Genomic DNA, 26,880 nt, shown 5'->3' on the forward strand with positions numbered 1-26,880 from the left:
CCAGGTCCACGCTGGGTTGGAAGGGAGCAAACATGAGTAAGACCCGTGTTTTGAGTAACTCACAGTCTCAGAAAGGTAAGCTCTGTAAGCCTCCTCGCCTCCCCCATCCCAAACACCTTTTGTCTCAGACATTGCTCCTTAATCCCTGCTCAGAATCCACAGTTTCAGCATCTCCCCATCACAGACTCTCAGGCCTCCTGTTAGCACCGTGGATGGAGGGGAGCATAGGAAGACTCTTGCTATTCCTGCGACGGAAGGGACACCAGAACTCATCTGCTCAACTTCCACTGGCCATTCTTTTCACGCATCTAAGAGAGCTCTGATGGGTTTCCTGTGACTCTGTGCTCCCCTGGTTCCTTGTTGGTGTTAAGGTGATGCCATCTGCATAAGGCTGATGTCAGAAAAATAATACTTTTTTCTTAGGTCTGTAACTGTTCAAATATGAATGATCTCTAATTGAAGGTCTGGTAAGTCTCAGCTCTAAACCATCTGGTGATAGGAGGGTGAAGCTGATGGTGGCATGACATGATGGCATGATGATAGCATACTGTGTGGCCAGCACTGTTCTAAAGGCTTTGTATGCATATGTAACCCTGGACAGCAGGGTTACTGTTCTTACCTCATTTTATGCAAGAGAAACTGACACCCAGAGAAACTGAGAAACCAACCAAAAGTTAACAACCCTCCCAAGTGGTATGGGTTGGGATTAAAGTCCACACAATTGTATACCTGACCCAGGTTGTGCTTCTTGGAGTAAACATGTCACGTTTCAATCATGTTTACTGGTTTAACTTTCCTGGGAAATTATCCTTTTCATTTAAATTTTGAATGGGAGACATTCTACTTAGTATTCTCTTACAATTTTTGAAGTTGTTATAGTTGAAGCAGTTTCTTCTTGTCCTTCATGTTATTTTTCTGATTCTCTTTAGATAAGACTTTTGAAGCTTTGCATGTTTGCTGAACTTCTCAAAGAATGAACTTTTGGCTTATTATTAAGGTCCATGCTTTCTGATCATTTTCTTTATTATTGGTTTCTAATTTAACTTAAAATAATCCTTTCCTCCTTCTTTATTTAAACTTTCATTGTTCTTTTTCTTGATTGTCATTTGCTGCTAATCTTTTCTATTTTCTAATAAATGCATTTAAGGACATAAATATTCCTATAATTACTGCTTTAGCCAAATCCCACGGCTTTTGATTTATAGCTACTCATTGCCATTCTTTTCTAAAAAGCCTATAATTTCAATTTTCTTTTCCTTTTAATACAAGAGTAACTATACAGGGAAATTATTTTCGGTCTGTCTTTGTTATTTCTAATGTCATTAGGTTTGATCAGAGATTGTGGTCTCTATTATTTTTACTTTGACAATTTCTTTATCTTCTGGGATGTGATAAATACATTCCATTTCTATTACGTCTTATGATACATATTTACATTTCCTTTTTGTTGGAAACAAAGCAAGTTCTTTCAGTGAGTCTATTGTCAGAGCTTGAGGAGTTAGTCAGATCCCCAGTGGGCTGATTTATTGGCTCAATTTGATCTGTCAATTTTAGAATATATTAACATTTCCAACTAAGTTTGTGGGTTTGTCAATACATCTGAACATTTTAATAGTGTCTATTTATTTCAAAGAGATGCTGGAGTGCATAAAGATTCATGATTGTTAACTTTTCTTGGTGACTGTACTGTAAAATAAGCTTCTCTGTTTTCATGCTAAATGTCTTTCACTTGGATTTAGATTGTCAGAAATTCATACTACTACAGCTTTCCTCTTTCTGGAAGCTGTTTCCTAAAATAGCTATTTTCTATGCTTTATTTCCAACCTTTTCACTTTTAATTTTAGCTAGATTTTTAAAGGTGGTACAGAAGTGACATTTGGTTTATAGCCTCAAACTTTGACTTTCTTTCCAAGAACAGGACATTTTCCTCCATTCACAATTATGAAATTTATTAATATTTGACCAGTTCTCTCCATCTTATTTTCTTAAAATGTTTGGTAAAGTTCAGACAGAACTTGAGTAAAAAACAAATTTAATACAAGGACAGGGGAGCCTGGCGTGCTGTAGTCCATGTGGTCGCAAAGAATCGGACATGACTTAGTGACTGAACAATAACATCACATAAATATCCATTTAAATTTTCAATATGTGTTCAATTTGGTAAGTTGTACAGTCCATGAATTTTCCCATTTTATCTAAGTTGTAAATTTTTTGGCCTTGAGTAATTCATAACTTTTCATATTTATCCTGTTAAAATCTGTAGAATCTGTAGTAAATACCATTTTATTTCTTATAACATTAGTTTGGGTGGTTTGTGATTATTGTTCTGTTTTTCTTTCTTAGTCTTGCTAACGGTTAGGCATTTAAGTGTTTTTTTAAAGAACCAACGTTTGTCTTTATTACTTTTCTGTTGTTTGTCTTCCGTTTATTGATTACTTTTTTCTTAGTGTATGTTCCCTCCTACTTATTAGACTTGCTCATCTTTTCCCGGCTTCCTAAGGTTGAAAGGTAAACAACTGACTTCAACTCTTTCTTCTTTCAAATATAAGCATTTAAAGCTACAAATTCCTCTCTAAATTACTGTTAAGCGACAGTCCACACAGTTTCTTTTAATACACAAAACATTTGCTAATTTGTCTTGTGACTTTTTGGATTTATTTCAATTTTTTAATTGAAATATAGTTGATTTACAAAGTTGTGTCAATCTCTGCTGTACAGCAAAGTGACTAAGCTGTACACATATACACACTTTATGCTCTTTTACATTATGGTTTATCACAGGGTATTGAATACACTTCCCTGTGCCATATGTGAGTGCTCAGTTGCTTCAGCCATGTCCGACTTTTTGTGACCCTGTGGACTGTAGCCTGCCAGGCTCCTCTGTCCATGGGATTCTCCAGGCAAGAGCGCTGGAGTGGTAGTCTTTCCCTTCTCCAGGGGATCTTGCCCACCCAGGGATAGACCCATGTTGCTTGCAGCTCCTGCATTGGCAGGTGGGTTCCTTATCAACAGTGTCGCCATTCTTTTCCATTACAGCGTATCACAGAATATTGAATAGTTTCCTGTGCTACACAGCAGGACCTGTTCTTAATCCACTTTAATGCACTAGCTTGCATCTAGCAACTCCAATCCCATGGAGAGAAGGGCCTGGTGGGCTACAGTTCATAGGGTCCCAAAGGGTCGGACAGGACTGCAGCGACTTAGCATGCACGCGCGCACCAGCTCCAAGCCCCCAGGCCGCGCCTCTCCCTACCGCACCTCATCTGCAGCCACAGGTCTGTCCCCCACCAGCTCCAAGCCTCCAGGCCGCGCCTCTCCCTACCGCATCTCATCTGCAGCCACAAGTCTGTCCCCCACCAGCTCCAAGCCCCCAGGCCGCGCCTCTCCCTACTGCATCTCATCTGCAGTCGCAGGTCTGTCCCCCACCAGCTCCAAGCCCCCGGCCGCGCCTCTCCCTACCGCACCTCATCTGCAGCCACAGGTCTGTCCCCTAGGCCTGTGAGTCGCTTTCTGTTTTGTAGATGTGTTCATTTGTGCCACGTTTTGGGTATTTATCTTTCTCTTTCAGACTTACTTCACTTAGCATGATACTCTAGTTGCATTCATGTTGCTGCAAATTTTATTTATGGCTGAGTAACATTTCATTACATGGGCTTCCCCAGTGGCTTGGCAGTAAAGAATTCACCTGCAAGGCAGGGGATGTGGGTTGGATCCCTGGGTTGGGAAGAGCCTTTGGAGAAATAAATGGCAATCCACTCCAGTGTTCTTGCCTGGGAAATCCCATGGGCAGAGGAGCCTGGTGGGCTACAGTCCAAGGGGTTGCAAAACAGTGGGACATGACTTAGTGACTAAGCGACAACGATATTCCATGATACATATACAAAAACCACATATTCTTTTTCCATTCGTTTGAAAAACTGACTTAAAAAAAAAAACATTTTATTTAGTATTCTTGTTCAGTCGCGAAGTCGTGTCTGACTCTTTGGGACCCTATGGACTGCAGCATGCCAGGCTCCTCTCTCTGTCAGTATCTCCCGGAGTTTGCTCAAATTCATGTCCATTGAGTTTGTAATGCTATCTAACCATCTCATCTTCTGCAGCCCCCTTCTTCTTTTGCCTTTAATCTTTCCTAGCATCATGGTCTTTTCCAATGAGTCACCTTTTCGCATCAGGTAGCCAAAATATTGGAGCTTCAGCTTCAGCATCAGTCCTTCCAATGAACATCCAGGACTAATCTCCTTTAGGATGGACTGGCTGGATCTCCTTGCAGTCCAAGGGATTCTCAAGAGTCTTCTCCAATACTACAGTTCAAAAGCATCCATTCTTCGGTGCCCAGCTTACTTGATAGTCCAACTCTCACATCCATACACGACTACCGGAAAAACCATAGCCTTGACTAGATGAACCTTTGTCACTAAAATAATGCCTCTGCTTTTGAATATGCTGTCTAGGTTAGTCATAGCTTTTCTTCCAAGGAGCAAGCGTCTTTTAATTTCATGGCTGCAGTCACCATCTGCAGTGATTTTGGAGCCCCCAAAAATAAAGCCAGCCACTGTTTCCCCATCTATTTGCCATAAAGTGATGGGACCAGATCCCACGATCTTAGTTTTCTGAATGTTGAGCTTTAAGCCAACATTTTCACTTTCCTCTTAACTTTCATCAAGAGGCTCTTTAATTCTTCTTCATTTTCTGCCATAAAGGTGATATAATCTACATATCTGAGGTTATTGATATTCCTCCCGGCAATTGTGATTCCAGCTTGTGCTTCATCCAGCCCAGCGTTTCTCATGATGTACTCTAAATAGAAGTTAAACAAGCAGGGTGACAATATACAGCCTTGATGTACTCCTTTCCCAATTTAGAACCAGTCTGTTGTTCCATGTTCAGTTCTAACTGTTGCTTCCTGACCTGCACACAGATGTCTCAGGAGGCAGGTCAGGTGGTCTGGTATTCCCATCTCTTGAAGAATTTTCTACATTTTGTGATGATCCACACAGTCAAAGGCTTTGACATAGTTAATAAAGCAGAAATAGATGTTTTCCTGGAACTCTCTTACTTTTTTGATGATCCAATGGATGTTGGCAATTTGATTTCTGGTTCCTCTGCCTTTTCTAAATCCAGCTTGAACATCTGGAAGTTCACAGTTCACCTACTGTTCCAAGACTGGCTTGGAGAATTTTGAGCATTACTTTACTAGCATGTGAGATGAGTGCAATTGTGCAGTAGTTTGAACATTCTTTGGCATTGCCTTTCTTTGGGATTGGAAAGAAAATTGACCTTTTCTAGTCCTGTGGCCACTGCTGAGTTCTCCAAGTTTGCTGGCATATTGAGTGCAGCACTTTCACAGCATCATCTTTTAGGATTTGAAATAGCTCAGCAGTCTTCTCCAGCACCACAATTTGAAATCATCAATTCTTCAGTGCTCAGCCTTATTTATGGTCCAACTCTCACATCTGTAAATTTTGTATTTTTGAATTGAGGTATAACCAACTAACAATGCTGTAATAGTTTCCGGCAAACAGTGAAGGGACTCAGCCCTACCTACACATTGTCTTGTGGTTTTTTATTTGACTAGGTTATTCAGAAGTATATCTAGTTTAACACTAAAATAGTTGGGATTTGTTTTAGATATTCTATGCTTTACATTTTAAGTTGATATTGGTGTGGTTAGATATGTTTATAAGTTTTCCTAGCTTTCATATTTCAATCTTTTCAAAATTATTTTTAATATTTTTTTAAATTTTATTTTATTTTTAAACTTTACATAATTGTATTAGTTTTGCCAAATATCAAAATGAATCCGCCACAGGTATACATGTGTTCCCCATCCTAGACCCTCCTCCCTCCTCCCTCCCCATACCATCCCTCTGGGTCGTCCCAGTGCACTAGCCCCAAGTGTCCAGTATCATGCATCGAACCTGGACTGGCAACTCGTTTCTTACATGATATTTTACATGTTTCAATGTCATTCTCCCAAATCTTCCCACCCTCTCCCTCGTGCAGTTTAAAATAACATGTATTTTACTGTTGGATTTAGTGTTCTATGAATGCTAATTCATAGGAAGTTAGTCTTACTCAGGTTTTCAAAACTCTTATGTCTAGCAAGGGATAGAAAAGGAATATTAAACATCTAATTCTAGTTATTGGTTTGTCTAATTCTCTTTGTGTTTTTCAGGTTTTTTTTTCAAGTATTCTATAGCTGTGTTTTAAGTATATACCATTTAATGATTTTATGTTTTCTGATAAATTGAAGCTTTTGTTAATTTTCAATGCTGCTCTTTACCTTTGTCCATACTTCTTGCCTCCATGTCTCCTTGTCTGATATCAATGTATGGATGGTAATTTTCTTATACTTACTGTTTATATGATGTCTATTTTCCATCCTTTTAATTCCAACCTAACTTCCTTCTGTGCTTAAAGAGCATCTCTTGTAGACAGTATATGGCTTCATCATGCTTTTATTTGGAGTATTAGTCCTTGTACATTTAATAATAAACCTATCATATGACCATCTTTTGTCTGGTGTACTTCTGCTTTGTCTGCATGGTGTGGTCCATGACATTAGATGCTATTCTTCATTACAAGTCTACCATTTTACTATTTGTTTTCTGTCTGTCTCATGTCTTTTCAGTTCTGTTTCTCCCTTATTGTCGTTTTTCATTAATATCATATTTTCACAGGATTTTTGGTTTCTTCTATTGATTTGTTAGCTATACCTCTTTGTATTTTTAGTGATTGCTCAAGACATAAAATATACATGATTAATGTATCAGAAGTTACTTAGCATTAATATTGTAACACTTGAAAAATATAAATGTCCTGACAACAATATAGAAAGAAAGCTGAGCGCCGAAGAATTTATGCTTTTGAACTATGGTGTTGGATAAGACTCTTGAAAGTCCCCTGGACTGTAAGGAGATCACACCAGTCAATCCTAAAGAAAATCAACCCTGAATATTCATTGGAAGGACTGATGTTGAAGCTGAAGCTCCAATACTTTGGCCGCCTGATGTGAAGAACTGACTCATTGGATAAAACCCTGATGCTGGGCAAGATTGAAGGCAGGAGGAGAAGGATTACAGAGGATGAGATGGTTGGATGGCATCATTGACTCGATGGACATAAGTCTGAGCAAGCTCAGGGAGTCGGTGATGGACAGGGAAGCCTGGGGTGCTACAGTCCACGGGTTTGCAAAGAGTCAGACATGTCTAAGCAATTGAACTGAACTGAACTGACAACAATATAATTCCCCTCTTCTCTGCATCACAATACTTAGTGTAACTATTATTTTTTGCCTTAAATGATCAGTTGTCTTTTAGAAAAATTAATACTATATAAACATATGGTCTTTTATATGCTCATGTATTAAGAGCACATTCTTCTTTTCATTCCCTCCTGTAGATTCAGATTTGCCTCTGTCATCATTTCAGTTCAGCTTGAAGAACTTCCATTAGCATTTCTTATACTATAGGTTTGCTGGTGATGAATTCCTCTAGCTTTCTTTCATTTGCAAAATGGCTTTCATCTCATTTTAAAAAAAGGAATAGTTTTATTGAATACTTAATCCCGGATTGAACATGTTTATATCAATGGTTCTGATGAGAAGTCAGTAAAAATTTCCATTACTGATCCCTCGCATTCACAATGTATTTTTTTCCTTGGACTGCATTTAAGTGTTTTTTTTTTTTCTTTTCTCTTTGGCTTCAGCCGTTTGAGTATAATATACCACGTGCAGTGTTATTTATATTTATTCTTCTTGCTGTTTACAGATGTATCTCAACAAATTTGGGAATATTTGTCACTAAATGTGCTGATAATTTCATTTGTTTTCAAACATTTTTCCACCCCATCTCCTACACACTCCGTTTTCCAGATTCTTTGCAAATGGTTCTAACATGGTTTGGCCAGTGGGAAGTGTTGAGGAAAGACTGGAAGGGGAGAAGGAGGAAGCCTGGGTATTTCTGCTTCTTCTCTATGTAACTGTCATTCTCTGAATGGGCTGCACCTACTGCCGTCTCCGCGGGCCCACACCCCTGTCAGGGAAGCATCGTGGCTGCTCACGGTTCTCGGATCCTACATTTCCGGCAACACCGCGTCCATCCTGTGTCCTTCCCACCTAGGGTGGTAGCAGTTTGCTGCCTTGCTCACCGCTTGGCTTCTTTGCCATCCCCTGTTTGACTTCTCAGCTTTGCCCCCATCTGTAAGCACTTCAGTGTATTAAATTCCCTTGATGAAATTCCTGAGGCCATTTCTGTTTTCTTTATAGAACTCTAATCCATTAACTAGAGTTTTTTTTTTTTTTTCTTCTAGGTACTATGATAGCATTAGTGATCAGATTGAAACCTAAGAATGATTAGAATCAGTTGCTTCTCCGACTTTCTTCCCTCTTCCTTTGAAAAAACAGCAAACCATTCAGTTTTTATTAGAACTATGGAGAAAATACCTACATACTTCATAGGATATGCCATAGATCAATTTCCTCATGAATGAATAACTGATTATGGATTACACTGGCCTTTAACTACAAAAATCTTAACAGATTTAACAAAAATTACCATGGGTTGATCTGCTTTCAAATCACATAATTAATTTTATGAATCAGAATTAAAAAAAAAGATTCTTGTACTAAAGTAAGATCCATGGGCTCCTGTTTTCTAAAATGCATTTCAGTGTCTGTTTTCAGGAATAATTATTCCACCATACATGTTTGAAAGAGATCCTGGGCCTTCTGGAGTCATGTCAAACAGCTACATTAGAGCCTGAAAAAACAAGTGTCTTAAAATTTGACTCTCACATTTTACAATAATCCACGGGACATGGGGAAGAACATCTGGTGATATTTTTTTCTGGATGTATCTAGTTTGCTTTTTTTCTCAAGCGTAAGAATCCATTAAAGGAAGATAAGAGGTTGTTAAGGGAAAAAACTGGCCCTAATACCACAGACTGTTTGTGTTCTGCTGAAAAGGATGACAAGTGCCCAGAAAAGCAGGAATGAATAGTCTTAAAAGTATGATAAGGGACAGACTACCAAACATGACTTCATAAGAAACAGAAAATCTGAATAAATCTATAAAAGAGCAATTGAATTAGCAATTTAAAAACAAAACAAAAATAAAAACTACTCACAAGGAAAAGCTCATGCCCAGATGGCTTCATTGCTGAGTTTTACAAAACTCTTAAAGAAGAATTTATATTACTTTTTCCACAAACTCTAGAAGATAAAGGGGATGGGACAGTTACTAAGGGATTCTATGAAACCACTATCACCCTGGTACCAATACCAGATGAGGACCGCACAAGAAAACAAAACTAGAGACCAGCATCTCTTATGAATTTAGATTCAAAAGTCCTCGACAAAATATTAGCAAACCAAATCTAGTCACACATGAAAAGGATTAAGTATACCATGATCAAGTAGGATTTGTCTGAGAAAGGCAAGGCTGGTTTAATACCTGAAAATCAATTAATGTGATACACTATATTCATAGAACAAGGGGAAAAAAGCCTCAAATGATTATCTCAATAGATCAATATGACAAAGCCCAACACCCTTTCATTGTAAAAACACTCATCAGGCCATGATGAAAGGGATTTTCTTTCTCCTGATAAAAGGCATCTGTGAAAAACACACAGATAACATCATACTTAATGATGAGGGACTGGATGTTTTCCCTCCAAGATCATGAACAAGACTATATGGAGCACTGTACTGGAGCTTCTAGCCCGGGAAGTTAGGCAGGAAAATGAAATGAGAAGCACTAGACTGGACAGGAAGACGTGCGGCCGTCTCCATGTGCAGCTGATATGGTCTCGCATGAGCACATGACGTCACAACCTGAGGCCCAGAGCTCTGGTGGCCTGCTCCCCCAGGGCGCTGTCTACTCTCCAGTCCACGGCGCACTGGCATTGCTGTCGGGCGGGATGTAACTCTCATCCCAGCGAACAAGAATTCCCATGATCAAAGTCATGCTTGGTCAAAAGTCCGTAATTATAACCATTTATCCTGCCTGTTCTATCAAAAGCATGTTCAGGCTCATTAAGCATACCCAGTTGTTTGTGTAATGCAATCAATTTTAATTAACATTCTGGTTGCAAAGCTTTTTTTTTTTTTTTAACATAGAGGCATAATTGATCTATATACTCACTGAAAAGCAAACTCGACTCTCTGCTATCAGGAGGCAAGAAAAATTACACTTTTTAGTGATAATTTTTGACTAAGGCACTTTAATCCAGCGTATTGTTACAATATATGGAAAAGGTTATTTGAATCCAGGTCCTTTCTCCTTTCTCTTTTTTCCTCCAGTTTATTTTATTGCTTACGGGGTTTAGTTTATTGTTTACAGGGGGTCTTGATGAAGACAGGAAGCATGCTTACTGACATGAGATATCCAGCTTCCTCCCCCCAAGACTGATGTAGACTCTCTCATCAATGCTCTGTTCACATGTAACAGATTACGTGGTATTTAGTAAAGATAATAGGAACAGAGGAGGGGAAAAAAAAACTTTTAACTGTATGTTAGCATGAAATAATAAAAATCTCTCCCTCTCTTTTTAAGTGACAGGTGATAGAACCTCAAAATAAAAAAAATTATTTGTTAAAAAAAAAGAATTGAAAGGTGGAAAAGGAGACAAGGCATTTAAATATTCATCACCATTACAGATTATTACAGCCTCTCTCCAATAACAGGACTTAGTGGAATTGACATGTTCTGGCCACTTGAAGGTCTTGTGATGCTGGACAGGGAGAAGGAGTTATACTTGGCAAAGTAAAGTGCTTCCACTCCATACCAACAACATGGGTCAAAGACTTGAATTTTCTGAAGGTCCATGGTCTTCTCTTTGTACACTCCTTAGTTGAGCTCATCTCCTCCCAGGTTTGTAAATTACCTATGTGTTGATCTTTCCGAATTATGACTTCGTCCATCCTGACTCCACTCACGAACCATGGGCTCTCACACACCCTCCCTCCCTCTGTGAAGCCCCACCTCCTGGATGCTAATATTAACACACACACACACGTCTGTGATGCTCTGAGCTGAGCCCTTCATCCTATGCTTCTCTCTGACTTGTTCCTTCCCCAGGAGTCTCCCACACTGTAAACGGCTGTCCAATTTTTCCTTGTTGTCCAGGCCAACAACAACAAACAAGCAAGCAAAACCCTACAGAACTTAGGTTTCTCTTATTCTTTGTCTCCCACCCAATAGCAAGACTTTCCTCATCATTCTTTGTAACATGTCCCAGAACTGGACCACTTTTTACATCTCCGTGGCTGCTAGGGTACAAACCATCTCCTTATATGGTCTTCCTATTTCCGCCTACCCCCTTCCAGAGCAGCAAGAACAACACTTCAAGCACAGCTACTGCACGTCCTCAGCTGATAATCTTCCAGGGCTTCCCATTACACTCAGCATTCAGTCAACCCTGTGGGGGTAACGTGACCTGCTGGTCTCACAACTGCTGTGATGCCGTTTCCACACTCCCTGGCTCACTCTGCTCCCAACCCTTGCCTCCTTGTTGATCCCTGAACACATGTGTGACCTCCATCATCTAGAATGTTCTCTTGACAGGTACCCATGCTTACCATTTCAATTCATTCAGACTTCTCTTCCACATCACTCAATCCATGATGCCTTCCCTGACAGCCCTCATCTGAAATACCACCTTCCCTCACTTTACAGGATCCTGTCTTAATTTTTCTTAAAGCTTATCACTACTGAATTATTAATATTTGTTTATTATGTTATTGCTGTGCCTCTTCATAGAATTCAAGCTGTATGAGGGAAAGGATAACCATGCCTGGTATATGGTAGCTTGATACAGAACTGTTGAGTGATTCCATAAATGATGGACTGAATGCATGCATGAATTTCTCAAGAATTTCTATTTTTATTACAAATGCTCAGAGTATAGCTCGGATACAAAGTAAAAGTATACTGGCTGGTTTTGTTGAGTAAAGACACATTCAGCTTCCTTTTTATTGTTACTGTCCCTCAAATCTTACTATATCAGTGACATACAGGCAGCCACACTTCCTGGAGTGAGCACTGATTCCCACGAAATCCACTTTTTCTTAATAGAATTTTCAGATGGGCGTCCTGTTACACATACTAAAGGTGACACTTTCTAGCTTCCCTTGCAGCTAGGTTCACACATGTGACTAAGATCTGTCTTGGCTTATAGACCAAAGTGTCATGACGTATCTTCATAGTTCCTGGGAGGTATCTTCAGAGATGATGGTTTTAAATGCCTTTTGCCCTCTGCCTCTGGGTCTGCTCCTCCATCCTGTGCTCAGCACAGGATACTGCCATCTTAGACAGTGAAGATGAGGACCAAAGTCTAGGGAAAGCAGAGTCTGTGCTGGAGGGACCCAAGGTCCCTAAGGAATCCGAGAAACCTCTGGTCTTAGATTATGGGTAGGGAACTAAACCATTTGGAGAAGGAAATGACAACCTACTCCAGTACTCTTGCTTGGAAAATTCCATGGACAGAGTGGCTTGGTGGGCTGCAGTCCATGGGGTTGCAAAGAGTTGGACATGATTGAACAAGTGAACACACTAAACCATTAACTTGCATTCAAGCTAATAACTATGAGGCACGTCCACACGTTCAGAGGACCTGAATTCAGAGTCAAATATTGTTCACTTCAGTAAAAGCTACGTGGTTCATTTATCTTGGACAGTGAGAATGATCTTGCTTCATTTTTTGTTTGTTTTCTTTTCTTTCTTTCTGTTCTCTCTTTTCCTTTCCTTCCCCCCTCCCCCCAAAACTCATATCCACTGCATCAAGATAATGCAAGAAGCAACTCACTTTCATGATATCTAGTATGACTGATGGCTTAATGGGTAAAGAATCTACCTGCAATGCAGGAGACATGGGAGATGCAGGTTTGATCTCTAGGTCAGGAAGATCCCTTGGAGAAGGAAATGGCAAGCCACTCCAGTATTCTTGCCTGGAAATTCCCATGGACAGAGGAGCCTGGTGGGCTATAGTCTGTGGGGTTGCAGAGCCAGGCAACCCTGAATTAGGGACTGAACACAGTATTGGGGCTCACAACTTTGCTTGCCTACCAAAGCAAAATTGCCTTCACAATAGTCATTATCCATCATTTGTGTTTAGAAAAATTAAACTCTTCCCTATTTGTTTCCTTTATGAAGATAAAAACAAAATAAAAGTGACTCTTTTGAAATCATTATTAAATCATTAAAGAGCATTGATTACTGACATGAGTAATAGAATGCATATTAAAGAATCTCAGTAGAAATAATAGTTCTAAGATATTAAGATTGTAATTTGCTATTAATTTTCCTTAAGGAAAATGTCATTATTCTCGATTTTGCTTGGGTTAATGAAACACATCATATTTCACTGAACATTATTACAAAAAATCATTCTTATTTTAATAATTGCCATGACTGATTTAACATAATCTATTTAGTTTACAGACAATATGAATGAAACTACTAAAAAAGGCAAAAATTTCTGCTTGATCATTTCTGATCTTTTAAGGTAGCTCACATTTCTCATGGGCTTTCCAAGTGGTGCTAGTAGTAAAGAATCTGCTTGCCAGTACAGGAGATGTAAGAGATGCAGGTTTGATCTCTGGGTCAGGAAGATCCCCTGGAGGAGGGCATGGCAACACACTCCAGTATTCTTGCCTGGAGAATCCCATGGACAGAGGAGCCTGGAGGGCTACAGTCCATGAGGCTGCAAAGACTCAGACACGACTGAAGCGACTTCCCAAACATGCACACCACATTTTTAATAAAGTTATAGTATAAGGCAGACAGAAATGAGAGAACAACTCCAAAAAGAGGAGCCAGCTAATAATTTAATTATATCTGCTTAAATCCCAAGACTAGAGCCAGATTGAAAAATTATGGGTCCAAAAGGGATGATGGAAGGCCCTCTTTCATGCAAATACTTCCCCTTACCAGTCCTGCCAAGATCACATCTCCATCTGTTACTGGTTATTCATTCACTCAGTGTTTTATTCGTTTACTTACTTATTTCATCACATCTCTCCTGTTTTTCAAAAAACAGGCAGTTTACAAAAAGGAGAACAGACAAAATAAAATAAAACTATAATCCAGTGTATTTGAAAACAAGTCAGGGCATGTCAGAAAAAGTGAAAAGCATATTATCCCAATACACATGCTTCAGAAAGTATAACAGACTTATCATGTTTAAATAGACACACTCAGAGCAAAGACAAGAATACCCTAGATACACAGAGGGTCTTGAAAGCTGGTGCTTAGAGGTCTTGATGCTAAATGGCTTGGGAGGAACCAGGGGCAGACATGTGCCATGAAGTGAGTGTGAGATTTAACGTCAATGCAAGGTTGGTGACACTTGCAGGATTTTCTTAATGGAAAATTAGAACTGAGCGCTTGAATCAAGTCAGAAGCATAAAGTGCTATCCTATCAGGAAACAGGAAACATAAAAACTATATCCACTAATTTTCAGGGACACTGACTTTGTAGGGTCCCAAATGGAAAAAGAGTAACCTTGGAAAACTTGAGATCCCCAACTGTGATCCACGTTAAGGGGCTAATCAAATTCACATGACCTATTTAGTGAAGGAACCTAGACCTAAGGATTTCCAAAAAATAATGTGGCTTGAACTGGCGAACCCCAGACATACCTGGCAGAGATACAGTGAAAACCTATCACAGTGATGCCTTCACAACTCAGAAAACATGAGACCACCCTGGACCCAAACCCTTGCTTTGATGAACTCACAGCTGAAATTATAGATGACCCAAGAAGACACATGGCCATGAGAGGGACAACAGCAAGAGTAAGTAACAGAATTCATGCATTTGTGAAGCATAAATACCAGAAAGAAACAAGTGATAATTTCATACAATATGTTTAAAATCTGAAAATAAGAGGAAAAAATATATGCATAAGCAAAATAGAGAATTATAAGAAAATCTCAGATAAAATGTCACTCAGTCATGTCTGACTCTTTGTGATCCCATGGACTGTAGCCTTCCAGGCTCCTCTGTCCATGGGATTCTCCAGGCAAGAATACTGGAGTGGGTTGCCATTCCCTTCTCCAGGGGATCTTTCTGACCCAGGGATTGAACCCAGGTCTCCTGCATTGCAGGCAGATTCTTTACCATCTGAGATATCAGGAAGGGCAGGAGGAAAACGGGGTGACAGAGGATGAGATGGTTGGACAGCATCACCAACTCGATGGATGTGAGTTTGAGTAAACTCTGGGAGACAGTGAAGAACAGGGGAGCCTGGAGTCTGCAGTCTATGTGGGTCACAAGGAGTCAGACATATCTTAGCGACTGAACAACAACAGATAAAAAGTAGACTTCTTAAACATGAAAACATGATCACTGAGATTATAAACTCATTGTGGATGAAATATTCACCGGAATGCTTCACAAAGAAGTAAAGAGGTGGGAACTTGGAGGAGAAATTGCAGCACCTGGAGCACAGAATGAACAGTGCAACACGCAATTAATAAGTTTCAGGAGGAAATAACGAACAAAGGACAAGAGCCATATGCGAAGTAATGCAGGCAGAGGGTTGGTAAGAACTAAGCAAAGACCTGAATCTTCAGGTGGAAAAAAAAGATCACATCTGGTCACTTAGTGAATTAAGAACCAATGCATATCTAGAAACAATATAGTGAAAACCAAGCCTCCCTCCCCATCCCCCCAAAAACAAAGCTGAAAAGCATACAAAGAGGAAAGACCCATTACCTATAAAAGAATGCAATGGGGTTGACAGAAGACATTCCTTAGCAACAATAGAAGCTGAAATTCAATGCAATAGTATCAAAATACTAAGGGAAAATAAGAATTTTATACCCACACTATTGTTCAAGAGCAAGTTAAAATAAAGCAGATAAAAGCATTTTAATAGAAACAAAAAATAGGAGCTGCCACTACTCACAGATATTAAATAAAAGATAAATTATACACATTTATATGATACACATCAACAAGAAGGAAAATAAACTTGGAAGAAATAATTTTTACAAAGTACTGATGAGCAAATAAAGTGATAAACAATGCAGGTAAGTCTAAATAAATATTGACTATAGTTACCATCTGGAACTAATATTCTAAGACATAATTACAGGAAGAGACATAATGATTAACTTCATAATTTATTAAATTAAGAATGTGTTAAAATTTCAATGGCAGTTATTCAAAGAAAAATATATAGGATCCTCCTTCTTGCTCCTCTCTCTCTCCATATATATATATATATATTTCCCAAAAAAGAATATGAATAAAGCAAACTTGATCAATCCTTTAGCAGTTAAGAAGATGGGGGATGTGGGGTGTGGAGGAAATAAACCAAAGAAAAGCAGAGTAAATGAAACATAAAATAAGACAGTAGAATTGAGTCCACGGGCATCAGTAAAAGAATCAAAATACAAATGGAATAAACACACATTAATATACAAAAGATGTCAGACTGAATGAATAGATAAGACAAAATAACAATAACAACAGATACTGTTTGCAGGAAGCTTACCCAATGAATAAGAGTCCCCACGAGCACAGAAACATTATGTATAGTCAATATGACACAGGCTCAACATTTCTGACATATGGATGGTGTGAAAATGCATATCTATTATGTTCAGTATTTTTCTGTATCTTTGAAGTATTTCACAGTAAGAATTTTTAAAAAGAAAAATTAGGACAGTAACATGAAAGAAAAATGAAGGAGAAAGACATAAGATACTAGGAGGCCAGGACTGAATGCAGGTGTACAGTTTCCCTGTGAAAGGTGTCCACAGACCTCACTCTGAACTTTCTAACTGCCAACACAAAGAGGGAACCATAACCCGCACCTATTTCACAATTTTCACGCTCAAAATCCAACTTGTTGCTCAAGAGAAACCCAATAATTTGTAATGATGCCCAAGGGAACAAACTTTGATGGGTTCTCATAAAATAACACAACAGAGAAGAGACAAAAACTTAAATAAATAAAAGCAAAGACAGAAAAGACATCAACTTTTTTCTTTTTTTTTTAGGGCTAATTCCATGAAATGTTTTCCCCAGTTCCCAGAAGCCTTTTCATCTCTGTTTTGCCATCATCTTTTGTAACCCCTTAATCACATTCTCCCCTCCCAACAATTGGGGATAAACGCTGTCTTAACTGTGACGTAGAAGATATAAAAACACTCATCCAATAGGAAGATGTAGCAAATGAATCCCTCTGCTTTAGAAATAAGGGCCTGTCCCCTTGGTGATACTTGTTTCAGCCACATCACTGTTTACATGCCCTGCAGTCCTGCTGCTCAATAAGCTTTGTCTGTGCAGGGGCAGCTGTTTCTCTCCTGGGCCATGTGGCAGAGCCTGGAACTCAGAAGGAGCTTACTTTGTTAACATGTTTTCTTCTAGTGGAAAACCGACAGATTGACCTTGGCAGATTCCACTGAAGATTGTGTAAGTCTAAAGGAAGAATTCACTGGACAAATGCATTCAATGCTCATCAATGGGGAGAAGGGGATGACCAGGTTCAACACTTCTAAAAGGGGGCAGGTAGCTTTGGGACTGTACACATGTAAGTGATGCTTTGCCTTGTATTGGCTCGGTGCCCGGAAGAGCATCCCTTGGGGTACGGAGGGAAAGGCAGACCATTTCTTTCTAGTTTGCTCCAAATTTTTGTGGGACAAACTGTTGCCCTGCTGCAGCAACTCAGGTTGCCCACAAAGGCTGGCTGCACCGCTGACGCGAAACGCCGTCAGTCAACTCACTCCAGGTAGACTGAAAATGATAACTGTAGCCTTTACAAAAGAGGCAATGATGACAGGAAAGGAAATTTTTCTTAAATTTCTAATCCCCAATTGTTAAAGATAGACAAGAGTTTTCCTTTCCTTTAGATTTCATGATGAGAAAGAATAGGTCAGTTGACATATTATGAAGTACTGTAATACTGCACTCATTAAGATTTCCTAGCAGCTCAGATGGTAAAGAATCTGCCTGCAGTGCAGGAGGCCTGGGTTTGATCCCTAGGTTGGTAAGATCTGCTGGTGAAGGGAATGGCTACCCACTCCAGTATTCTTGCCTGGAGAATCCCATGGACAGAGGAGCCTGGCGGGCTACAGTCCATGGGATCCCAAAGAATTGGACACCACTGAGCGACTAACACTTTTACAAGATTCAAGGCAAAGTCTACGGAGGAATCCTAGAGTGACTGGATTTTAGCAGTAGGTGGTAAAGTGAGAGCTCTGGTCACTCAGTTCTCCCATCTGTACCCAGGGGTCTCCTGGGAGGGGGGAGTTGGACGGTAACTCATAACAGTCAGAGATGGTGGAGCTGGTGGGCTTCAGGGAGCAGAACATGAAATCAGAATGGACGGTGGGCAAACTGAGCCCAGGGGAGGCTCTGTCTTCAATACACAATAACGTTTGTTTATTAGAAACAATATCTAGTGATTCTGCTCTTTCTGGGTAAAGGTGTTGGGTTACATTTCTTAGACATGGGTATCAGAATAATACAGAAATAAAGTGAAATGATTCTATTTATTTAAAAAAAAAATCCCCGTAAGGTGAATCTACATGGCCACTTTGAAAATTCAAAATTACTATAACTAAGACATGGGGCCCTTCACCTTCATACGTCCTGAATTAACCCCCCAGCCCGACATCGTCTCCGCATCCTGGCCCCCACCCTTCCCCGTACCCTTCTCCCCACCCTTCTTACATAAATGCTCAGTTGGGAAATGTGCATCCTCTTGTATATAGAATAACTGAGTCTAGATATACTGTATAGTATAACTTCAGTATAACAGTGCGGTGGAAAGGCACGCCCAGTGAACATCCCAAAGGTGAACCGCATGTACTTACTTGGGTAAGACCAGAACCTGCACGATAAAGATGCAGAAGAAGATCAGGCAAGCGCAAGTCACGTAATACTTGAAGGCCGGCAGTGCGGTGGCTCGGTACTAAGGGGAGAAAGGAAACCAGGAATGATGGTCCTCCAAGAGAAGCACTGAGACAAGCCCCAGCAGCCTAACTGCGCCCAGTTCAAGCATCAGGCTTGCAGGAGGTGGCAGAAATGAGCAGGACAACAGCTGTTCATCCCTGATGACGTGCGCTTCCTCCCTCCAGACGAGCTATGAGGGGGACTCCGGACCACGGTTTTAACCAGTAGACCAGTTCAGAAGCCCATTTAGAGGTAACTGAACCCTCCAGCAAGGAGACAGAGCACCTGGCCAGAGAGACGAGCGAGCAACCTTAAGGAACAAGGAGCAAGCAGGCATCCTGGTTCCCCTGAGGGTCTGAGTTCCACAGCTACTTGGGGAAAGCAAATGGCTTTTCATAGAGGAGTACTTGACTTTGAAGAGTATTGAGGAAATGCAGTTTGCTCATTTTATTTATTCATTTTACTATTTTATTATATTATTGAGAGGTGGTGAGTGAAGTTACAAGACCAGACCAGCAGGCTCTACTCTCTATGAACATTCGTTGGCCTGTCTGGGCCCAGCTGTTGGATTCTTTCTACCCATGCTGCGGAATCGGCCAGTTCAAAGGCTTTCCACAATATCCAGGATCATTGACTGATCAGTGCAGCTACCCGCCTGGGGCTGCCCCTGGTGATTTATGCAGGAAAAGCCAGCCAGCGTTGTATTCATGATGACAATGGTCTGTCACACGTCCCCTTTACTATGTGATGGTCTGCCGGGCACGTGCAATGCTTTGAGTGGACTGAGTCATTTCATCCTCAACAAAAACTTCCTGCAGCAGGAACTAGTATGGTCCCGAGTTTTGGTTGAAAAAAACCTCGAACCAGGATGACTCATGAACATTCTCAGAAACACACACACACAGCAGGATTTCCACCCAGGTGGACTGGCTCCTGAACCTAGGCTTCCAAACTTACTGCCCCTCCAAAAGGGTTTCTATGATAAAATTTAAGGAGATAGAGTTTTTGTGGCAAGGCTCCCGAAACTCCCTGAGACAATGCTGGCAGGTAGAGTTAGTGTGTCTGCACAGACTGTTTGCCAAGTTAAAGGAAGTTAGGTATGTATTTTGGGGGTATAGCCTCTGGGGTTTTGGTGCAGATATTGGATCTCTGGGTTGTCTGGATTCTCTTCTTTGTCTTGCAGCCTTTTAACCCTCCTGCCGGCCTGCAGAGCAGGCTCGGGGCTGGAGGGCAAGAAGTGAACTTGAATCTCAGTGCTGTCTAAAGTCGGTCTCAAAGGCAGCCTCTGCGAACGCGTACACCAGGGAAATGTCTGCACACGTCGCATGTTTCAATAAACATCACTTTATGTTTACTAGAATATTCCTTTGGTTGCTTTTGTGACTTCAGAGCCAGGGTAAGTTACAACGCTGATGAAGAAACTAACATAATTGCTGAAATGTGATTATATTTTATGCATTCAGTTATGCCCTTATCTTCTTTCTCTGGGCCTGTGTAGAGACATGAGTTGGAATTTCCTTGTGGTATTAATAAAGGAAAAGGACTTCTATCAGGAAGGAACTAATTCAATGTTTAAATAATAAGTAGTCATTAGTCTCTAAGTTCTTCGATAACAATAATAATAATAAATTGTATCAAACATCAATTTGGTAAACTGTCTGTAGTCAAAGTTCCTGACTTAGAAGCAGAAAATTGATTTTCTCGACCACTAACTAGTATGAAAGAGTGCTTTGGCATCACTATAAAATCCAACCTTGATGAGCTTTGGAAGGAATTAGGAATTTTGATATTTGTTATTTCCTTTCAATATCCAGAAAACAATGAACTAGATTTTCTCAACAAAGTTTTAATATCTGGGCTGTGACTGTGGCCATCAATAGAGTAGCTTTTGTTCAAACTAAGACTGTAATTGCATAGCAAAGTGGTACAAATGACCTCTACCCTGCTCTTTTTCTAGATTAACATGAAACAAAAGGCAGATGAATCAGGCCAACCTACAACAGTTGTCCTTTCTGCGACAATAATTCATTTTAGCAAATCCCGGTTTAAGCTCGACATGTACAAATGATGTCTGTTTATATATTTGTGCCTGAAACAGCTCTACTTTAGGAGTCATAATGTGAAAGGATTTAAATGCAGCAAGACTTAAAAGTTTGAGGTGTCTAATTCTCCCAACCAGGGGTTCATTCTTCTCATACTCTTGTAAAAGTTAAAATAATTTGTATAAGGACACTGTAAAATTGTCGCAAGGGGTTTTGTTTTCTTTTAAAACATTTATGTCTAAGAAAATTTCCCACTGAGAAAGCAAGATACTGTTGTTTTTTGGTCATGATGCATGGCATGTGGGATCTTATTTTCCCCACCAGGGATCAAACCCACACCCCGACACTGGAAGCATGGAGTCTTAATTACTGGACTGCCAGGGAAGTCCCAAGATAGCAAGGTATTAACTCCTTCCCTTCCCTTCACCCCACATCTCCTGGATATCATTTACTAATAGGAATGTTGAGAGAGGCGACGAGCCAAAGACAGAAACTTGGTAACCAGAAGTGTGGTTAAACAGTATTCGCACAGAAGAACCACAGGAAAAGCTAGAAAGAAATCTGATATGGTTAAAGGCAGTTTAAATGTCACATTAAAAAAACATGAATATAATTTCATGATGGAGTTTTTAAAAGCTAATATTTTGGAAAAATGATTGATTTTGAAGAAAAAAAATTGCTTACTTCTTTTTCTATTATTTTATTGTAGAAAAGCAATGAGATTCTCTGAATGTCTTCGGACTTGAGCCATTGCCTGGAAATAAAAAGGACAGACACATCATTAAAACCAAACCTCCAACCAAACACCTGGAACTTAAAAAAAAAAAGACTTGCATTCTTCTTTTTTCATATTGCCAAATAACTGGAATATGGAATCTAGGTTTGTTAACAAGATCTGCAAATATAATATTCTTCTTCACACATTGCCTTCCTTTGAAAATTCTATATTGCAAATCAGCTGTCATACCAATCAAGTTATCCAACTTAAATAATTAGGGAGATAAGTCATTAAAAGGACTCAAGTACATCAATGAGTTTATTTGCTGATGTTTTAGTGAAATCACATGGCGAGTTTTGTCTCCTAAAAGGGTTTGGTTTATACAGAAGTATTATTTTTCCTCAGTTTATAGAAAGCAATTGATCACAGAGCATCAGAAACATTTAGAGTAAGCTTCCAGGTCTGGGAAAGAAGACTTTACTCCTTTCATGCTTACTAAAAATACTTTCATTGTCATATTTTTCATTTGTGGAAGGTAAAAAAAAATTGTGCTTTAACAGTTTTCAAAAACGGGTAAAAATACTAACAGAAGAAGCAATCAGGTCAGATCACTAACATAGTACATTGATGCCAACATAAACACACACATACATAATACATATATATCTTTCAGATGTTCAAAAATAAAAGTTATATATAAGTAAGCATTCTTACACATTGACTTACTATGAGAAATCTGTTTTGAGAAAGCAGTTGAGGTAGAGAAAGATCTTAAAGACAAAACCCTTCACCAGAACATCGAGTATAATCCCTGGTTAAACAGCCACCCTGGGTGTATGATCCAGCGAGCTGAGCATATAATGCCTGGTGTAGTCACACATTTTGCAACAAAATAAACAAATACTTTATGAAATAGAGTTAAGTGAAACAGAGAGATACACATTGTTATAGTCGTGAGTACAGAAATGTAAGAAAAATTGATATCAATGCATCAAGAAAAATACCTAGAAATAAATACTAACAAAATAAATTACCATCTAGGTTGTCAAAATACTTTGGAAGTTTGACTTCTACCTGTACTTTCTGATTTTCCTTTAGAATAAAAACTTTTATAGTTATAATTACCTGAATTACATGCATCTATGCATGTAGTATCCGAGAAGGCAATGGCACCCCATTCCAGTACTCTTGCCTGGAAAATCCCATGGATGGAGGAGCCTGGTAGGCTGCAGTCCATGGGGTAGCTAAGAGTCGGACACGACTAAGTGACTTCACTTTTACTTTTCACTTTCATGCATTGGAGAAGGAAATGGCAACCCACTCCAGTATTCTTGCCTGGAAAACCCCATGGACAGAGGAGCCTGGTGGGCTGCTGTCTATGGGGTCGCACAGAGTCGGACATGACTGAAGTGACTTAGCAGCAGCAGCAGCAGCAGCAGCATGCATGTAGTATATACATATAAATACCTGCATATTTATGTATATGTCTACAAGTACATATAATGATGTAGCTATATCTATGTCTATATCTATACCTATGCAACTGTACAAAGGGAGACAGAGGGTATATATATATGCTTTTGGAGATAAAATTATATTTTTTGTATATAAAATGTTATACCTGTGCAAACAATGACCAATTCTCAAGAATTCCTATATACAGTAGTTATGTTTCTATGGATTTTGATTATCTGCAACATATTTGGAAGATAAAGATAAATGGGGAAGGTCTTCTAGGATCCAGGAAGAAAGACCAAGTGACTGTCATGCATTACTCTGTAATGACAGGGACAGCCACGTCCCGATTTCAGAGTTAGGTTTCAATGTACACTGAGGTTTCACACGACACTTAACAAGCAAGCTAGCCCAGAAGCTCAGCCCATTTGAGCAGAAGCATCTCCAGGGCTCCCTGGAAGTCCACATGCCCAGGCCCTCTGGACCGATCTGAAGATGCTTACGGCTCACGCACCACCATGCACCTGAATTTCCCAGGAGCCTGAACCACAGCAGTGCAGTTTCAGCCAAGGCCCAGGAGTCAGTCATCTGCTCCAGAATGACTGCCATTAAAAGTGAGAACTCTAAAAATACTTTTGGATTCAAGGTTATAAGCTTTAGATATCAGGCAAATAAGTTTTTTTTTTTTTTTTTAGTATTTCTTATGATTGCACCAGTTGCAGAGATCTGTTATTGCTCTCTCTTTTATGGGACTAGTTGGAGGAATCAAAAGTTGGTTAATATTAGAAGGAGTAGAAAGTAAAATTTAAGATAGATTTTAACTGTCCTCATTTTTAGAACTCTGTATTCATTATGGATATCAAATTATGAATAATGTATGCCAAGAACTTATTAAAAACAGTTTTTTTCTTTACTGAGAATGAAAAATCCATTTAAAAAATGCTCCTGGATAATATAAGCTTGGAAATAAAATATGAACGAAATTTATAAGGTGGAGACAAAACCAGCTCCTCATTAGTTACTGGGGCTCCGATATTTCTACATTTTAGTTGCCTGTTTGTCTTGCAGGTGGACAAGAAGTACTCAAGATAAGATCTGGCTTTTCTTGTGTTCCAGCACCTACCATAAGTTCATAAGACTTGATCCCTGGATGGATGCTTGGGGAAATGACTGAATTCCAAATGCTGCTTCTAGGAATTTGCCTATTGTCACTGTACAACTAATTAGCCCTAGGCCATTTTGCCACAACTGATAAAATGGCTGATTCACAGCTTTGGATTCATTCCTCTAGAAGATGATAATATATCAGTCTTAATAGACCCTTCAGTGAGCAGTCATGTCTCCCATCCATCAAAACCGGAAGTTTACCAAACTAAGGCAAATACATAAAAGGCGGGCTAGTAACTCACAACAGTCTCCAGGAGCATTAAGTGTTGGTTCTTTGACTTCTTTAGATACAATAGCTTGTTTTCTCTGCTGTCTCTGCCAAACTTATCATGCAACTGAAGTCAGAGGCAAAGAAGACTCAAGGTCCTCTCCTCCCCACCCTGAAAATGAACGGTTGTGTGATTGCTGAAGAGTGTAAATTTCTGAAAGTGGTGAACACTTTTTTGCTGTTTGATAGTGAATGTAATTTAGACAGAACTGTGGTATTTGGCACAGAATTTGGTTTAGATGATTTGGGGAAATATAATCACTGGCCATGTGATGGGACATTTCAGTAGAGTCTGGCTATGTCTCACCAGTGATACACGTTACACATATTGATGAGAAATAGCAGCATCCCTCCGCTGTTCCTTCTACTCCCAGGGGACTCTGAAGACACTTAGCGCAGATTCTTTTTACATCGTAAAGAATGTACATTTCACATTAGATCTTGAATCCTTAGTGATCTATCTTGAGAAAGAAAGCATCATCCCTTTCTCTAAGATACATCCAAATACTATAACCATGCATTGGGTTGGCCAAAAAGTTCATTTGGGTTTTTTTGTAACATCTCACAGAAAAATTGAACAAACTTTTTGGCCAACCCAATATCTGCACACATTTTTAAGAGCATCTAAGCATTTTTTGCATTTTTATTTTTCACAGTCCAATCTTTAAAAATTTTGTTACAAATGTTTCACAAGGTCCATTTCAGTGTTCCTCTTTTATTTCCTTTTATTTATTGTTTACGGCAAAATTGTCTTATGCCAATTAGTCCTGAGGCTGAATCCCTTGCAGCAAAGAAATTTAGGGTGAGAATATGGGACCCACGACTGTCACCTGTCCCTTTCTTTTCTCCAGCAGGTCGGGTTGGGCCAAGGCTTTTTCCATGAAGCCATAACTGATGGGCATATTCTTTCTTTTTTGTTCTCGCCATTAAGGAGGGTAAATCCTTCCCACAAGCCTCATGCCTCTGTGGGTTCTCTGAGGTGGCCTCTGTTCTGGTTATCAATTTTCTAGGAAATTCAGAAATTTATAAATGTAATAGGTCAGGAAGCAACAGTTAGAACTGGACATGGAACAACAGACTGGTTCCAAATAGGAAAAGGAGTACGTCAAGGCTGTATATTGTCACCCTGCTTATTTAACTTATATGCAGAGTATATCATGAGAAACGCTGGGCTGGAGGAAGCACAAGCTGGAATCAAGATTGACAGGAGAAATATCAATAACCTCAGATATGCAGATGACACCATCCTTATGGCAGAAAGTGAAGAGGAACTCAAAAGCCTCTTGATGAAAGCGAAAGAGGAGAGTGAAAAAGTTGGCTTAAAGCTCAACATTCAGAAAACGAAGATCATGGCATCTGGTCCCATCACTTCATGGGAAATAGATGGGGAAACAGTGGAAACAGTGTCAGACTTTATTTTTCTGGGCTCCAAAATCACTGCAGATGGTGACTGCAGCCATGAAATTAAAAGACACTTACTCCTTGGAAGGAAAGTTATGACCAACCTAGACAGCATATTGAAAAGCAGAGACATTACTTTGTCAGCAAAGGTCCATCTAGTCAAGGTTATGGTTTTTCCTGTGGTCATGTATGGATGTGAGAGTTGGACTATAAAGAAAACTGAGCACAGAAGAATTGATGCTTTTGAACTATGGTGCTGGAGAAGACTCTTGAGAGTCCCTTGGACTGCAAGGAGATCCAACCAGTACATCCTAAAGGAGATCAGTCCTGGGTGTTCACTGGAAGGACTGATGTTGAAGCTGAAACTCCAGTATTTGGCCACCTGATGCGAAGAGCTGACTCATGTGAAAAGACCCGAATGCTGGGAAAGATTGAAGGCAGGAGGAGGAGGGAATGACAGAGGATGAGATGGTTGGATGGCATCACTGACTCAATGGACATGGGTTTGGGTGGACTCTGGGAGTTGGTGATGGACAGGGAGGCCTGGCGTGCTGCGGTTCATGGGGTCAGAAAGAGTAGGACATGACTGAGTGACTGAACTGAACTGAACTGAATCTGGATACTTGGAGTAGGAAAGAGTTGTGTGTGCTGATAAGGTCAAATATTTTGGGGAACTGGAACTACAGGGAGAGAAGAGAATGGAGAACATGTTGTTTTCAGTCTTCTGACACTGTTCCTGACCCAGCTGGTCTCTGGCATGAAGAAAGTCAATCCCCTCCTGGGCTACACAATAAATGAATCTCAATTAATTTATGCTAACTTGTTTTTGTGATAGGCTGAGGTTAACAAAGGAAATTCTAAAGAAGATTTTGACTTGAGCTGAGGGGCAAAGTACACCTACATCCACATGTGGAATTATT

General features: G+C 39.7%; 1 protein-coding gene across 1 annotated transcript in view; it reads right to left on the bottom strand.

Moving 5' to 3' along the window:
• The window catches only part of ADCY2 (adenylate cyclase 2), a 456,623-nt gene that overhangs the window by 88,622 nt on the left and 341,121 nt on the right, over nt 1-26,880 (bottom strand). Inside the window, exons 13-14 of the mRNA XM_070357742.1 lie at nt 21,636-21,705; nt 18,831-18,928 (exon numbers count right to left, since the gene is read on the bottom strand). Coding sequence (XP_070213843.1) covers nt 18,831-18,928; nt 21,636-21,705 — 168 coding nt within the window. The remainder of the gene's footprint in view (nt 1-18,830; nt 18,929-21,635; nt 21,706-26,880) is intronic.

Source organism: Bos mutus, chromosome 20 (assembly GCF_027580195.1).
Source record: "Bos mutus isolate GX-2022 chromosome 20, NWIPB_WYAK_1.1, whole genome shotgun sequence".
NCBI lineage: Eukaryota > Metazoa > Chordata > Mammalia > Artiodactyla > Bovidae > Bos > Bos mutus.